The 18,259-nt window shown below is 42.3% G+C and overlaps 1 protein-coding gene across 3 annotated transcripts in view; it reads left to right on the top strand.

Moving 5' to 3' along the window:
* Window positions 1-17,985, top strand: part of stk10 (serine/threonine kinase 10) — a 101,974-nt gene extending 83,989 nt beyond the window's left edge. For all 3 annotated transcript variants that reach the window (XM_080748466.1, XM_080748465.1, XM_080748467.1), the window contains 9 exons: window positions 1,558-1,681; window positions 9,785-9,964; window positions 10,599-10,691; window positions 10,779-10,908; window positions 11,314-11,438; window positions 12,382-12,570; window positions 12,976-13,101; window positions 13,735-13,848; window positions 14,450-17,985. In XM_080748466.1, coding sequence (XP_080604592.1) covers window positions 1,558-1,681; window positions 9,785-9,964; window positions 10,599-10,691; window positions 10,779-10,908; window positions 11,314-11,438; window positions 12,382-12,570; window positions 12,976-13,101; window positions 13,735-13,848; window positions 14,450-14,590 — 1,222 coding nt within the window. In that variant the 3' untranslated portion in view covers window positions 14,591-17,985. The remainder of the gene's footprint in view (window positions 1-1,557; window positions 1,682-9,784; window positions 9,965-10,598; window positions 10,692-10,778; window positions 10,909-11,313; window positions 11,439-12,381; window positions 12,571-12,975; window positions 13,102-13,734; window positions 13,849-14,449) is intronic.
* Window positions 17,986-18,259: the final 274 nt, after the last annotated feature.

Raw genomic sequence — 18,259 nt, 5'->3', positions numbered from 1 at the left:
CCGTTCTACAAGCTCAGCGACGCGTTGTGAGCTTTCTTTGTGAGCTTTCTTTTGTCACAATAATCGTGATATGACATTTTCATATCGTCCCATCCCTAGTCTGTAACTATTAAATAACTGAGTTTGGTTTTGTTTCAAAACGTCAGACTTGTACTTGACGTTGACATGTGATCCAGTGGCCAATGCGGTGTCTATGTATATTGTGTTTGGCACTCCTGAGTGACACTCCTATGGGTGTACAGTACACACACATGCACACAAACTACCATCACGTTCCAAGCATTCATAGTGCACTACCAGTGCCATCTAGTGGTTGTTACGAGCTATAAGATCTCCCCCCTTGTTGTAAAAAAGAATGTTGTTAAATGTGTCTGGGAAAGGTTTTAACCACTTAAACCCTATACTATACTTAGTAAACTTAACCGGAGGCTCTCGACTTGGACCTCTACACAAAAAATGGCTATTTTCAGCAAACGTTCCTCCCTGGAATAGCGATGCTAGGGTTCAAGTGGTTAAAATCACAATGAAATCGTGGTTCGAATAGACCAGTGATTTTCAACCAGTGGTCCTTGAGGGGGTTCCAAGTTGTCCCCAGCTAAATGATGGAGAGTTGGTAACCAAATGGACCCTTATAGATCTTTAACTCTTGTATAAAGTGAAACCCTTACAGGTCCATTTGGTTTCATTTTACGCTCTCAAGAGTTAAATTATAGTTAAACATCTGCATTTCTTAATTTCCTGAATTTCTACACAATAAGAAGAATGTAGAAGAATTGTTATTTGGGTCAACGTTTGTCTGTTATCTCTCCTAATGGTAACAATACAGCATGGAATTGTGGACAAAATCTTATCTTATCTTATCTTATCCAACGATAACAAAATATTATCGTTTTGGGTCCGAGACCTCATCAAATGGTGGTCCACTTGCCTGGCGTTAACAGCCTCTATCACACACTTTGTTTTGGGAAGAGAGTCTGGGATTTCAGGAAGGGTTTTCATTTCTGGGGTTTGCCCCAAACCACTTGCCCCAAGCCTACAGAAACCACGTGCCCCAAGCATACAACCCTGATTGGCCAACCCTTGAAGCTGGTTGAGGAAATAGAATCTCAATGGATCGGTGCCAGACCGTACTACAACACCACTACCTCCAGGGGGTGTTGTTGCGTTCGGTCTGGTTTATTAACCAGGCAAGTGGTCCGCTCAAATGCCCAATAAATAATGGACCTTGATATGTTAAAGCACTGGTTCTTAAAGTGGATTGCAGGGATTCTCTATGTTCCTTAATGGGGGTCTAAATTGACCCACAAGTCTGTGACTGACAGTGTACAAATGCAACCAAATGAACCCTGACGGGTCCATTTGGTTCCATTTGTACACTGTCAAAGTTAAGGGGGGACCTTCAATTTTCAAAGTTTGAGAACCACTGTGTTAAAGGTTGAAAACTGGAATAGACATTAAAGTGTGTGTGTGTGTGTGTGTGTGTGTGTGTGTGTGTGTGTGTGTGTGTGTGTGTGTGTGTGTGTGTGTGTGTGTGTGTGTGTGTGTGTGTGTGTGCAGGCGTCAGGAGCTGCGGGAGCTGCGTCTCCTGCAGAAGGAGGAGCATCGAGCTCAGGCCGTCCTCAACGCCAAGCTGGAGGCTCAGAAAGAACAGATGCAGAGACGCTTTGACCAGGAGATGAACGTGAGTGTACACACACACACACACACACACACACACACACACACACCCCTCATGTTGTTTTTAATGTTCTCCTCCTGGGGGGCGCTTTGTTCATATCTCGTATCCTGTGTTTATGGAAGAAGGGACCCACTGGCCCTGGGTACACATGTTGGTTTTGCTAACTTTTCTAGACAATGCATTGGCATACATTCATATCTAGCTTATTCATCACATCTATGAATTATATCAAGCCGATCTGCTATTTTCATTATCATTATAAATATTCTTTTGCTTTTGCTTTTTTGAAAGTTCAATTCTATTATTGAAAATAATAATAAGAAGCCAGGGCTCATGTGTTACAAAACCCAAATCACCTCTCACCCTGAATCACCAGCAAACAAAATATCGTTTTTATTGCATTTTGCGTCGATGGCTGCAACAGCTCTTTGAAATGAGAATGCATTGATATGGTGGATGTAAAGTAAGGACAGAGAGGAATGAATGAAGGATCCTTGGCAGTGTGACAGACCGCTCCGTCATTCTTCATCATCATCATCAATGTTTGGATTAAAGCTCTCAGTCGTCACAACTGATCTCAGTCATTTGGAGTCTATAGAAGGCAGCATGTCTTCTATGGAAGTGTTACGACTGACCCGCTAGGGACGGGAGAAGCAACATAAATGGACAGGACAACGACTTTCCAAAAAAGGTTTCTTTTATTATTATTTTTTCAGAGACAAAATCTCTATTTTTATGCTTTTTTTCAAGTGTTGAGAAAAGGCTTCGAGGTGCTGGTTTACATTTGAGAAAAACCACTACACTGAAAAGAAAATATCCCTAATCTGAAACCCCTAACAAAAATAAAGATACAAATACTTAACCCTAACTTACCTATCTAAATAACTTTACAAAAAGAAAGGGGACCAAAACAAAAGACCAAACACCCCTACATTGTGACAACACAAAAGTGGAACAATAAGGAATGAATAACAATACTAAACAACAGAGGTTGGGAGGGCTGGAGAAACTAAGTCAAAATACACTGAAGATGAACTAATAACGAAAGTAGGCAAAAGTATGTACTGGAACTTACAACAATCAACACAGGCCAAGGCAACGAAACAAACTAAAGCAAAAGTAAAGGCAATGGGTTCGAAGGAGAGAGGAATCGAGCCTCTGCTGCAAACAAGCCGTCTGTCCTTCACTGCTGTTAGCTCAGAATGGCACTTTTGTAGAAACAGCCTCATCAGGATGGCCAATCCTGGCCTGGGCGTCAACAGGTATCGGCGAATGGGACTGGCATGGGCAGGTCTGAGGGCCGGACCTGGCAATCTGCTCACTCATTCAATAACCACCTCAAGCTCATGCATGGCACCACAACTCAACTCTGCACTCTGCATTCACTCCACAGCCAGTCTCCATTCACCACCTTGATAATAGAAAGAAGTACATTTTCATACAAGCCTCAAATCATATATACATTCCAACCCACCATAACTCTAAATGAATTCCATTATACAAAGTCCAAACACAAATAAGAATAATAATGGAATCATAATACCAAATAATAATCATAATAATACGACCACTGGCCGTAACACCCCCCCTCCTAAAGAGAACCTCCCCCTCCCAAAAAGAAGGTTTCTAGGCTGGGGAAAACACGCGAGAAAGGGCGTCTGCCAAGACATTATCAGCCCCTCTCTTGTGGCAAATATCCAAATTAAAGTCCTGTACCAGTAAGGACCACCTCATAAGTCTTTGATTCGAATTCTTCATTTGTCTCAAAAAAACCAAAGGATTATGATCAGTGTAAACAACCACAGGCATTGGGCTAGAACCCACGTAGACTTCAAAAAATTGTACAGCAAGCAACAGAGACAAAGTCTCTTTTTCTATGGTACTGTAGTGGCTCTGCGGTGTGTTAAACTTTTTGGAGTAGTAACAAATGGGATGGTTTATACCTGAGACATCCTCCTGCAGCAGAACTGCCCCGGCTCCATTGTCACTCGCATCCACCTCCAGCTTGAAGGGCATCTTAAAGTTTGGAGCAGCCAGAACAGGAGTGCTGCAGAGAAGAGCCTTACAACACTCAAAAGCATGCTGACAAGCAGGCGACCAGATGTAGGGCCTTTTAGTACTAGTTAGACTGGTTAAAGGAGCGACTACATCAGCGAAATTTTTACAGAAGGCGCGGTAATAACTAGACATACCTAGAAAACGTCGCAGACTACGGCGACTAGTAGGAACAGGGTAATTAACAATGGCCTTGACCTTGGCATCAATGGCCCGAACTTGACCCTGGCCCACCTCCTTACCCAGATACGTGACAGTAGCACGGCCAAATTCACACTTTGACAGATTGAGTGTCAGGTTAGCCCGCGCCAACCTACCGAAAATCAACCCTAGAGTGTGCATATGCTCTGGCCACGTATCCGAATAGGCAACCACATCATCGAGATACACCTCACAGTTTTTCAACTCCCCTTAACACATTGTGCATAAGCCGTTGAAATGTAGCGGGTGCATTACGAAGCCCGAATGGCATAACAGTATACTGATACAACCCATCGGGAGTAACGAAAGCAGAGATGTCTGAAGCACGATCAGTTAAAGGGACCTGCCAATATCCTTTAAGCAGATCGAGCTTCGTAACAAATTTAGCAGCACCAACGCGGTCTACACAGTCCTCCATACGAGGTAGAGGATACGAATCAGGCTTAGTAACACCATTTACTTTCCTGTAATCTGTACAGAAGCGCTGACTGCCGTCAGATTTTGGCACAAGCAAACATGGAGAGCTCCAGGGACTAGAACTGGGAATGGCCAGCCCATTTTCTAGCAAATAATCCACCTCTTTCTTAAACAAAGAGCGTTTAGTGGGATTTACCCTATAAGCATGCTGCTTAATAGGAGAACTCTCACCTACGTCCACATCATGGGAGAGGACCGTAGTGCGGGATGGTACATCTGAGAAGAGAGTAGGATTATTTTTAATCAAAGCACCAATGTCTGCTTGAGCCAATAAATCCAAGTGCTGCAAATGATAAGGCAGATTTTTCAGAATTTCAGAGTTTCGCAAACTAGAGCCAGAAGAGCCCTTAGGATGCAAACCATCACTTTCTGGGGAATAAAGTGAAGGTGCAACGGACACAACAGAAGCTACGGGGGCAGGTGAAACTGGAGGCGTAACACTCTCAGAGCGAACGAAATATGGCTTGAGCATATTAATGTGGCACACTCTAGTCTTTCTACGGCGGTCTGGGGTCCCAATAACATAATCCGTGTCACTCAGTTTTTTCTCGACAACATATGGACCACAGAATTTAGCATGCAGAGAAGTAGTGAGCATAGGGAGCAAAAGCAGCACCCTGTCACCCACTTGAAACTCACGTTTAACAGATTTGCGATCATATCGCTCTTTCATTTTCCCCTGTGACTCAGCCAATGCACTGCGGGCAAAATCACGGGCCTTGTGCAGGCGCTCTCTAAACGCAGACACATAATCCAACACATTCGAGGCGGGAACATTTGGATTTAACAGCAATCGGTCACGGAGCACCCGGAGAGGACCACGTACACTATGCCCAAACACAAGCTCATTAGGGGAAAAACCAAGTGACTCCTGAACACTCTCTCTGACTGCCATAAGCAAAAAAGGTAGACCCACATCCCATTCTCTGCCAGTCTCAGCACAGTACTTTTTCATTGTCGATTTAAGAGTGGAATGGAATCTCTCCAAAACACCTTGGGACTCAGGATGAAAAGCGGAAGACAGTTTGCGTTTGATGGACAAGGACGCCATGGCCTGCTTAAACACCTTTGAGGTGAAATTGCTGCCTCTGTCAGATTGGCAGGAAATCGGTAGGCCAAAGATAGAGAAAAAATTAACAAGAGCATTTATCACGTATTTGGCCTTTAATGTGCGCAATGGAATTGCCTCAGGGTAACGAGTGGCAGCGCACATTATAGTCAGCAAATACTGATAACCAGACTTAGTCTTAGGGAGTGGACCCACACAGTCAATAATGATATGTTCGAATGGTTCTCCAATTGCCGGAATAGGCACTAAAGGAGCAGGAGGGATAACCTGGTTAGGTTTACCCATCATTTGACAAACATGACAGGTGCGGCAAAATTTTGACACATCAGATTTAAGCCCAGGCCACCAAAAGTAACGCATAATGCGATGGTACGTTTTTCGTACACCTAGGTGACCAGAAACACTGTCATGGGCGAGACTTAGAATTTGGGAACGAAATGGTTGCGGAACAATCACCTGCTTAATCGAATTCCAGCCAAGATCACCAACACCAGGCGGGAACCAAGTGCGCACCAAAATGCCATCCTCCACACTGTACGCGCTCGGCGCGTCCTGCGCACGAGCGCCCCCCCAGCAGACAGAGAGAGATGGATCATTTTGCTGTGCAGAAACAAAAGCATCCTTGTTAACATCGAACACAAAGTCAGTCTTTATGGGCAGTACATCATCTACCTTTTTCTTAGGCTTAATGTCAGAGCGAGTCACCGGTGAGTCAGAACACATAAATGTGTCGTTCAAAGTCACATTATCGTAGCCCTTCCGAGCTTGTGCACGGGTCACAGCGCAAGCAGGGAAAAGAGCCGAGGTGCCCATAACAGACTGATCCAAATCGATCACAGGATTTTCAACCACCCTTGGCGTGGGGAAAACCTTTTCACCAGCCAAGTCGTTGCCAAGAATCAACGATACGCCGCCGACTGGTAAGCATTCACGAGTACCCACCTGCACAAAACCAGTAACCAGAGGCGAGCGCAAAAACACACTATGCAGTGGAGCACGCAGTGAATTCATCTCTACTCCCAACACAAGGGCATCTGAACCACAAAACGACTTCTCAGAGAAAGGCAGCACATTATTCAAAATGAGAGACTGTGACGCCCCCGTGTCACGTAGTATAGTGATCGGTACCTGATCACCCTCCTGACCTGACAGGGACACTGAACCTTTGGTGAGAAACGGGCCAAAACATTCCTCCATTTCACCTGCTACAGGCGAACGCGGAGGAGAAATGGATTTAATAAACCCCACAGTTTTTGGTTTAGCTGAGCCTGAATTTTCCTTGCGTTTTAGAGCAGAACAATGCTTAATCACATGACCCTTTTCGTGGCAATAGAAACATTCCCGACTCTCTGAGGAGCCACTATTACCATTACTATCAGACTGAGGTGGGTTTCTTAACACAGAAAACTTCTTTCCCCCCTTGCCGCCCACAGGGTCACGGCGCGCAGAGGGAGAAGGAAACACAGATTTGTGAGTCAGCATGAATTCGTCAGCGCGCACTGCAGCTTGAGCCAAAGTATCTACTTTTTGTTCATTTAAGTAGAGAACCACACGATCAGGAAGACAGGATTTAAATTCCTCTAAGAGGACCAATTCTCGCATTAGGTGCATAGACTTAACGTTACTGGCGGAACACCATTTATCAAATAGCACAGCTTTTTCTCTGGCAAATTCCCCGTGAGTCTGATTTGCAGATTTCTCACAGGATCGGAACCGCTGGCGATATGCCTCGGGGACAAGCTCATAGGCACGGAGAATTGTCTCCTTAACTGTGGCATAATCAAGGCTCTCGGCCATAGACAAGGCTGCGCAAACTTCCCGAGCTTTTCCCACTAACTTGGTTTGCAACAACAGACTCCACACATCTTGAGGCCATTTAACAATGGTTGCAATGCGCTCAAACGCATCGAAATATGAGTCAATCTCAGCCTCTCTAAAGTGAGGAACTAATGCAAGGTGCTTCGTAATGTCAAAGGCACTGACAGTGGCTGACTGAGAAGGTGTTGACGTACCTGGTGGTGTAGTTACTGTCGTAGGACGATGAGGGTTAGGCAACCTATCGAGCTCCACGGCTCTGTTGCGCAAACGCAACAGCTCAACTTCTTGGGTTTTCATTTGAAGTTCCACCTCTCGGAGGCGGAGAGCCAGCTCGAGACCCCCTGGGTCACCCTCAGACAGTTTGTTAGGAGTCGTCGGTGAAACTTTAGTACCGTAGCCAGGGGGTGAAGCCGCAGCCTCGTCTACCCCCTGGCCGCTATGCGCCCTTGGGCGCACAGATGGAATCACCGCCGGCTCAGACACCCCATCGATTATACCTTTCTCAATTAATTTATCCACCACAGACTGTTTAATTTCAGCCTTATTCGCACCAGCATTAACATCAGCCTTGAATACTTTAGCGATCAGAAGCAGCTCCGGCTTCGTGCACTCATCCAACTTAGTTATAGTGGGAGAACTCGGGAAATAATGCACCTCATCCGGCTCATCCACCGGCTCACCTGAAGCCAAACTAGCCATGACTAGAAATAGAATACAAACCCCGTGCAACAGAATAAATCCGCCAGACAACATCAAGATCTACGCACCAAATCGAGAAATAGAACCCATTAACCTTTAAATCAATACGAATGAAACAGAAGTAACCAGAAGTAACCAAAAGTACAAAGATAAGCCTACTTAACGAAATAAGGACTAGACTAAGGGATACTATGAATCAAGCTGCAAATTAATTCCAAATAAGGACAATTTTTACCCGAGACCGAGAAAAAAAAGTCGCAAAAAGTATTGGAATTAACCAGGTTCGAAAAGACCGGACTGGAGCCCCCAATTTATGTTACGACTGACCCGCTAGGGACGGGAGAAGCAACATAAATGGACAGGACAACGACTTTCCAAAAAAGGTTTCTTTTATTATTATTTTTTCAGAGACAAAATCTCTATTTTTATGCTTTTTTTCAAGTGTTGAGAAAAGGCTTCGAGGTGCTGGTTTACATTTGAGAAAAACCACTACACTGAAAAGAAAATATCCCTAATCTGAAACCCCTAACAAAAATAAAGATACAAATACTTAACCCTAACTTACCTATCTAAATAACTTTACAAAAAGAAAGGGGACCAAAACAAAAGACCAAACACCCCTACATTGTGACAACACAAAAGTGGAACAATAAGGAATGAATAACAATACTAAACAACAGAGGTTGGGAGGGCTGGAGAAACTAAGTCAAAATACACTGAAGATGAACTAATAACGAAAGTAGGCAAAAGTATGTACTGGAACTTACAACAATCAACACAGGCCAAGGCAACGAAACAAACTAAAGCAAAAGTAAAGGCAATGGGTTCGAAGGAGAGAGGAATCGAGCCTCTGCTGCAAACAAGCCGTCTGTCCTTCACTGCTGTTAGCTCAGAATGGCACTTTTGTAGAAACAGCCTCATCAGGATGGCCAATCCTGGCCTGGGCGTCAACAGGTATCGGCGAATGGGACTGGCATGGGCAGGTCTGAGGGCCGGACCTGGCAATCTGCTCACTCATTCAATAACCACCTCAAGCTCATGCATGGCACCACAACTCAACTCTGCACTCTGCATTCACTCCACAGCCAGTCTCCATTCACCACCTTGATAATAGAAAGAAGTACATTTTCATACAAGCCTCAAATCATATATACATTCCAACCCACCATAACTCTAAATGAATTCCATTATACAAAGTCCAAACACAAATAAGAATAATAATGGAATCATAATACCAAATAATAATCATAATAATACGACCACTGGCCGTAACAGGAAGCATGTTGTGCAGCGGAAATAACCCATCTGCAAGCTCTCAATGCGTCGCTCTCCAACACATTGAGAACTTGTAGATAGGCTATTTTAGCGTATTATTTTAATATCAGAGCATTTGAACCTAGCAATCATGTTCAGAAGCATATGTAGCGCCCAAACTGTGGAACGAGCTTCCACCCCACGTTAGAGCTTCTCAGACCCGGCCTGCGTTTAAATCACGTTAGAAAACTTCTAACTGAGAATTGCCGCTTCCACCATGCAATGTGTCCATATGTTGTCCTGTTTGTTGTGTATGTTTTTTTCTCTTGGTATTTTAGTATATTTACAGCACTTTGGTTCAACACTGTTGTTGTAAATGTGCTCTATAAATAAAGCGGATTGGATTGGACTCCTTTCATGCCGTTTCAGAAATCACAGATTAGAACTTCTCGTCCTGACAAAGAACTTTCAGCTGTGAGATAACATTTAGCTTTAACCCATCATGTCCATGTGTGAACCCCTGCCCCCTGCAGGCCAAGAAGAAGTACTACGACACAGAGCTGGAGACACTGGAGAAGCACCAGAAGCAGACCATAGAGAAGATGGAGACGGACCACGCCGTCAAGCTGAGAGACGAGACCAAGCGCATCCGCACCGAGCAGGACCGAGACCTGCACAAGTTCCAGGACCAGATGAAACACAAGAAGAAAGAGGTACGTCACACTTAGTGTGTTAGGGATGGGATGTTAAGCGATATTATCGTTTATCGTGATATAAAACACAGATATGATAATCGTATCTTAGAGATTTAATTTATCATGATATCGTCCTCCGTCATGCACTGGGATCAATTCACCTTTTATTTGCCGAGCTGCATATCCGGTACCATTTAAACCCTCTTATATAAAAGGTACTTATAATTTACATACTTGATAAAGTATTTTTTTCACTCTCTATCAAATGTCTTTGCCAAAAAATAGCTGATATACAAGCTTGGCTATTTTTTGGGCAAATGTTCCACCCCAGGATAATGGATTTTGATTATTGTGATAATGCCGTAAATCACGATTTATTTTGTCACAATAATCGTGATATGAAATCTTGTGGGATCTTATGATTTCGTACATACTACAGTGTAAAGTCCTACATATTTATCTCAGGTGAGTGCACAAAAATGCAACACTGTTCCACTCTCCTGAGTTAAATAAACTGTCTAGGATTTTTCTGTGTAGGTAGGTGGGTGCTGGTATCTGTATTATAACTCCTTCCACATGCCAGGTCTCTTTGAATGTTCTTATTACATGACAGATCCTGCAGCTAAACCGTGTGACCATTTCATGTACGTAGGTAAAGCAATCGGTGGACAAGCTTCCCAGGAATCAGCGGAAAGAATCCTTGAAGCAGAGAATGAACACCTTCCAGCAGACGAAGGCGACGGAAGTAAGCGTTTACCCAAATGATAATCACACAAGAGAGTGTCACGCTTGTAGATCGGCTAATTTCACCATTTCTAAATTGTTATTTCAGGAGGAGAACTTCCTGTCCAGGCAGAAGAACTACCTGGACACCACCCTGAAGAGGATCATCTCAGACAACAAGAGGGAGATCTCTGAGACAGAGAGGGACTGTCTGGAGAAGAAGCAGACCCTTATCAGAGGTACAATAAATAAACACATTCAGGACGCATGGTCCAAGAATCAGGAATCAAGAGAATGTGTGTTTCACTTCTCATTGATTGATTGATTGAATATTTTATTAGACTATGCTTTTGGGGCTGTGGTGGTCGAACGGATTTACAAGCGGATTCTTTTGTTTGAAAGCTGTGAACGGCGTGCACACATGCGGTGCATGATCTGTGCATAGGCGTGCATTATTATTTTTATGGTTGTTATGGGTGAATTTGGCATCCTGGCACTTTGGCAGCCATTTTTAAATGCAGCGAACGAGTTAATATCTACTCAACATCTTAATCCCTCCTTCTACCATCCATTCATCCCATCCATTCTTCTATCCCTCCATCCATCTCTCCCTCCATCCCTCTCTCCATCACCTCTGTCATCAGAGCGAGAAGCGACCATCTGGGACCTGGAGGAGAAGAGTCTCCATGAGAGACACCAGCTGTTGAAGCAGCAGCTCAAAGACCAGTACTTCCTGCAGAGACACCAGCTCCTCAAGAAGCACGAGAAGGTACACACTGTTGATTTTGACAGCAACGTTTAGTTTTAGTCCTTGTCTTTTGAATAAAATTCCATTTAGTTTTAGTCATATTTTAGTCGTCTGAAATGTTTTAGTTTTAGTCTAGTTTTAGTCGACTAAATTAAGATTTTAGTCGACTAAAACTACAGTTGATTTTGTCAACAAAAATGTATTTTGGCTGGCCTTGATGACAAATGCCGATCTACAAGCTCACAATTTGATGCAGGCGTGACCCGTTGTGAGCTTGTAGATCGGCTATTTCCAGAGCTTAACACCCGAGCGCAACCAAACATAAAATTACTTGTCTTTTAGTTCTACCTTCTCTTCTCCACTAGTCCCTTCCTTTAACATGTTTGTCTAGTTTTCATTTGTTGATGAAATTGTCAATGTATTCTTAGTTTTAGTCATCATAGCTTAGTTTTTATTTATTTTTCATCAGTGAAAAGAAAGGTAGTCAAACATTTTTCCTCATGGTTTTAGTGGACGAAATCAACACTGCTGGTGTGTTGATATCGCTAAGCCAGTGGTTTTCAAACTTGGGGTCGGGACCCCTAGTGGGGTCCCCAAATTATTTTGTGGGGTCCCGGTCCCCAGATGATTAGCTTAATGTAATGTTTTTTTCTCACTCAATGGTAAACAAACCAACACACAATATAAGTGTGTGCAGGGTATCTGCACATTTATAAAGTGTCAATTTAAGGCCGGTTTAATACCAAACTGACAAATATGAAGTGTCTATTTTCACTATTTATCTGGGGAACCAAGTCACATTAAATGTAATACCTACAATTCCAAGTGCATGTCAGGGTGGGGGTCCCCAGTTCAAATATGTTTATTTTGGGGGTCACAGCCTAAAAAGGTTTGAGAACCCCTGCGCTAAGCTGGTCAGAGGTGGTGAAAGCTGATCTTTTTGTTGTTCTCCTCGCCACCACAGGAGCAGGAGCAGATGCAGTGCTACAACCAGCGGATGATAGAGATCCTGAAGGGGCGGCAGCAGCAGGAGAAGGGCCGCCTGCCCAAGATCCAGCGGAGCGAAGCCAAGACCCGCATGGCCATGTTCAAGAAGAGCCTCCGCATCAACTCCACCGGCAGCGCCTCCGAAGACCGAGAGAAGATCAAACAGGTACCGTGAGGGTGTTTAGTATCCTATTATTAGGATACGATCAATAACAAATATTTAAGGGGTGTGGAAGTTTTCTTTTTTCTTTTTCATTACAATAACTATACATAAAGGAGTAAATGTATAAGGTTACCGTTTGATATGTTGTTTGTTTTGGTTCACTACATTTCAAAAGATGATGTGCTTTTCCCCCACCGTTATAGTAATATTTGAAATGTCTTTATTTTTCTTTCTTTCTTGCATTCTTTCTCGCTTTCTTTCTTTGTTGTTCGTTTCTCACCATCTCTCGCCTCTTTTTTTGTATCTCTCCTGCTACTTCTCTTTCTCTGTTTCTCTCTCTCGCTGTCTGTTTGTCTCTCTCTCTCTCTCCCTCTGTCTCTCTCTCTCTTTCTCTCTCTCTGTGTGTAGTTTTCCCAGCAGGAGGAGAAGAGGCAGAAGGCGGAGCGTCTTCACCAGCAGCAGAAACATGACAACCAGATGAGGGAGCTGATTGGTCAGTGTGAGGGGAACGTACGGGAGCTGCAGCAGCTACAGGTGACACTCCAACCATGCTCTGTTCATGCAAAAGTAGCCATGAAATATAAGACACACTAACTAGCATATTGTCACTGTCAGGTAGAAACCTTGTATCTCCAAGTTTCAAATGTGTTGTTTGTTTCTTTTCCCAAATTAAAGCCCTGCTTCATCATGCAAGGCTGTCGCACAAACCTAGTGAAAATAGCTAATCTACAAGCACACAATGCCTCGCACCGCGAGGCGTTGTGTGCTATAGATCGGCTGTTTTCACTATTTTTAAATCGTTTTTAAAATGATAACAAAAAAAGGAAGGTTTTGGACATACAAGGTTTTCACCCAACGACGAGGATATCATCGTCTGTCAGGTGGTGGAAACCTCATATGTCCAATGAGGAAGCTTGAAACGCTTCACGCTTCAAGCTGTTAGATCTGCTACTTTTGATACTTTTTTGTGACGCTTTAGTATTAGCAAGTAGAATATTAATTTACGAAGGAAATATGGAGGTGAGTGGTTTCTGCTCGACAGCAACAATACAATGACATGAAAACATTTGAGAATCACTGTATCTGGACCAGGGTTCAGACCCCCCTGGTGGAGAAACACCGCCACCTCGTGGCTAAACTGTGTCAAACATCATGTCATGTTTACAGAATGAGAAGTGCCACCTGCTGGTGGAGAACGAGACCCAGAGGCTGAAGTTCCTGGACGAGCAGCACAACCAGCAGCTGAGAGAGTGGAGAGACCAGCTGAAACCAAGGAAGAAGGTACTGTGTGTTCCATTGAAGACCAGCAATTAGATTAACCACTAGATCCTGTGTAGTGTACCTGAGTGGTTTTTTTTTCTTTCTTTCTTTCTTTTTAATGGATCTCATATCTCAGTCCAGTTTCATACTGTACATGTAGCCTGTAAAGTGTAGACCAGGGTTTATTTTATAACTTTTTTGACTCAGGTCACCCCTGTAAATAACTTTGTCATCCACGGCACCCCTGAATTACAGTTCACAGCACATCTTTCCACCTAACATATGGTAGGCCATGTCAAGGAGAAATATCAGTTTCCATCAGAACTGACTGAAAATAACTTTATACTTGAACCCCAGCATCCCTATTCTGGGGGGAAGGTTCACCAGCAATAGACGATCTACAAGCTCACAGGCACCCCTGGACTGGCATCATGGCACCTACTTTGGGAAACTCTGGTGTAGACCAATTATTTGATTGCATGTAATCAATTCCCAACGCCTGTAGTACATGGCAACATGAATGACAGCTTGGCTTTGTGTGTGTGTGTGCTCGCTACGGAAGACCGAAATAAGGACAAAACTGACCTTCTAGCCCTTGTTTCTCGTCTCTCCCCTTCCTCAGACCCTGGAAGAGGAGTTGAACATGAAGAAGCGAGAGCAGGAGGTGTTCTTCAAGATGAGCGAGGACTCGGAGTGTCCCAACCCCAGCTCCCCCAACAAACTCACCAAGTTCCTGCCTTACGCCGACTCCTCCACCACGTAAAGACTCCACTCTGACCCCTACTGGCCAATGTCAGCTTGACACCTTATCAGGACCAAAGGACATGCACTGCACGCACACACAAACACGCACGCGCACACATGCACACTTTACACACGAATGCCTACTGCTGCCTGCCTGCCGCATGCCTGCCGCGTAAAGCCTCGTTGACGCTCCGTCACATGGCGGTGTCGCACGCCGGAAATGATAAAAAATGAAATGGCAGACCCTTTAAGGTTGGCTGTTTTCGCCCGTGTGACAACCGTCATGCAGCAGAGCATATATGGGCTTAGGTCTTTCTTTACTTTGTTGGTAAGGGCAGAATACTTATCCCTCCTTTATTTTCCTTTGACCATTATTAGATATTTATGTTTTAATTCAAGTTTTAGATATTTACTTTAACAGAAATAAATAAGTGTTGTGTTTATTTAATGAATTATGTGACATCTTCATATAGCATCTGCTCCCGTGTACAGTGTTTTTGATTTATTTTCTCTTTGAGTCTGACATTTACCAGTCAGTCAAACACGAGGCAGTGAGTGGCCCAAGGGAAAGCTTCCTAATTTAAACTGGTCCGTGCCAAAAATTGCAACGTTATCTTCCTCTTCCAAAGGTTGTTAAACCGAAAATCACGCAACTCAAAAATGAACTTTGTCTCCATGTGCCTTTTTTTTGTTTTGTTTTTAAAGGATCCCTTGCTTATAAGCCAAATATTCCTTAATATATATTATAATTGCCCTCTAACTAAAATAAGAAATTCCTTGAATATTTGTATATATTATATTATTTTATAAATATTTAACCTTTTACTCAAGAGGGATGATGCCCGTCGCAAGTTGATGATGTCATTGTCCATGTGTTGTCCAGCCCTAAGATATGTTATTAAAAGAAATATATATATATATATATACTAGTTAATACTTCATAAGGTTAACCAATTTAGGCCTGGAATTATTTAACGCTTTAACTATTGAAAAACTGCAGATATACAAGCTCACAATGCGGCTGCGAGCTTGTAGATCTGCTATTTTTGAAAAAATTAGATTTTTTTTTTAAATCAAACTTTTAATTAGAATTTGTGAATATATATTTTTTTAAAGCGAACATTTGTAACTCAAATATTTGCTTTTGGGTGGTCCCTGGAACAACATATTTTGAGATCGGTGGTCCACGGCCAAATACATGCAATTTTGGGGGTCTTTGACATGAAAAAGATGAGAACCACTGATTTTGAAGAAGGATTTTTTTGTTGCTTTATCTGATCATTTCCGGTTGCCGTTGTCATCTGCCGTAGCCGTCCAAAGCTTGAATAGCCTATTGTGTGCAGTGGAAGATGCAGACTGACATTACATGTAGTGTTAGTTGAAATATTCAAAAATATTCAAAGACTTGCACATGCATTCCATACATTCCATAGTGTTGGACCACATATAGACGAATGTTATCGTCAACTTGTGACAGGCGTTGTCCCCCTTGAGTAAAAGATGAACTATTTATAAAATAAATAAAACATTTAAGGTGTTTCAAATTTTTACTTTTAGTTATAGTGGGCAATTATAATAATATAGCTTATTTGTGCTTTGATTCAGATAGATATTGTACATCCAGTTGCCAATTCTGTTTGTTTGTATTATTATTATTTTTTTAAAATATTTCATTTGTTTAGAAATCAGAGCTTGGATTGGAGGGATATTTTATTTAGTGCTCGAGAAAATCCTTTTCAACAATGCAAATATTAATCTAAGATTGAAAGTATCTGCAACACCTAAGCTTTGAAGGATTTGCACATTTCTTTTTGATATCTCGTTTTGAAATGGGAGAGTGGGGTGAGAGTTCTATCCAAAGCCTAAATTAGAATTAATTTCATATTGTTTTAAAATATATATATTACAATTTTAAAATGTTTTTTTTTTGAGCGGTATGGTTAACAAACTAGGGAAGACTAATAGTGTTTCATGTGAAGTGTTACTATTATGTCTAATATATAATTTTTTGTTGTATTTTTACTGTAAAAGTTCTTTCTTTCACACTGGATGGGAACTGATCAAGCCAAAGCAAAAATACTGTTTCTTTTTGAAGGATCTTAGCAATCATAGGAATTAAAAGTAAAAAGTTCATCAAATGTGTAATTAAAAGTGTTTATTATGTTTATATTAAACGCACTGTCTGCTAGCCAAAGTGCAATATTATGTTGTCCAGTTCTAAGAGGCTTATTGTTATAAATATATTTTTTTTTTTCTCACCAAACTGTGCCTTCCCTAGCACTGAGAGGGGAGAGCTATGCGATGAGGGTTTCATTCTGAAATGCAACAAAATATATTTGTTCTCTTACTTGAAATTAATCACCAAAAATGGTTAAACTATCCACAACTTTCCAACATCCCATCATGCATTGCGCAGAATGTGCAGGCAAACTGGCCAAACTGTCAAATATTAGAGGCGCAAATTGTGAAAATAACGCAAGGCATTGTGAGCATGTAGATCTGCTATTTTCACAGTAGAATGTGTTATACAAAATGTAATGCCTCAACTCTTAGTGCTCGTCAGGGTGGGGGGTCCCCAGTTAAAATATGATTATTTTGGGGGTTGCGGCCTGAAAAGGTTGAGAACCACTGGCTTAAACCAGGAATACAATTGTTAAAGACTCACAGGACGTTCACACCAAGCACTATAACCATACAACTATCACCATTGTCTTCGTCATAGTTGTCTGGCATCCACTTGAAATAGAAGGATGTTTAGTTATCGTGCTCGGTGTTAACAGCCCTCAAAGGGATAGTTCACCCCGCAAATAACTTATTTTCTATCGATCACTCGTCTTTTTGTTCCTGTCACATTCCTAAGACAATAATTATAGGCCTACATTTAGAATAACGACCGACACGATGGAGACACAAAGCATCTCCGTTGTCTCCATAGGGAACTACTGTCGGGTATCAAATTATTGGCTTTGGAAAAAACTATCCATGAATTCAGGTCTCCAATATTATCGATAGAAAAGTGATGAAACCATGTGTTTTTTAAGGGAGTGCACCGTTTTGTTTTGTACGATTATCTTCAAGTTTGAACTGAAACTAAACTTTTCCAAGAGGGGTGGTATTATATATTTTCATTTTCTAAGACCCATTTGACCTGTAAGATTGAAGTCTGGTCATAATCAGGTACAGCTAAATCTATTTTCTTGTTTCTCTCTCTCTCTCGCATTCTAAAGGTTTTGTTGTAATTGGTTGTAATGTATTTTTTTATTTTATTTTTGCCACGTTTGCTGGCTTACATCATGTCTTCCTCGTTCGGTTTACATTGCATTATTTGAATGGAGGGGGTGTGCGTGTGAATGAGACTGTCCAGCACAAGGAACCACTGTTGTAAATAAAACCTAATAAAAAGTTATTTTCTAATTCCTATCGTAAGGGGCTTTATTGTGTGGTGCCTGCCGCTCCAACATTTGACCGAGTGTATGTCTGTATGAGTAGGTATGACACTAGGGATGACTACGACCCCTAGAACCCAAACTTATCTAATGACTAGGGATGACATTACGGATGACTATAGACCAATTATTTGTTTACAAACATTGAGACTGAATGCACAGCTGACTGTATCATGTAATCAATTCCCAACAGATCCCCAAACCTGTTGTTTTGGGGTGCACTGGTTATTCAACCTCCTCTT

This window comes from Nannobrachium achirus (genome assembly GCF_963921795.1).
Source record: "Nannobrachium achirus genome assembly, chromosome: 19".
In the NCBI taxonomy this organism is placed as follows: domain Eukaryota; kingdom Metazoa; phylum Chordata; class Actinopteri; order Myctophiformes; family Myctophidae; genus Nannobrachium; species Nannobrachium achirus.
The sequence above is the reverse complement of the archived record's forward strand: the minus strand, read 5'-3'. Positions and strand labels throughout refer to the sequence as shown.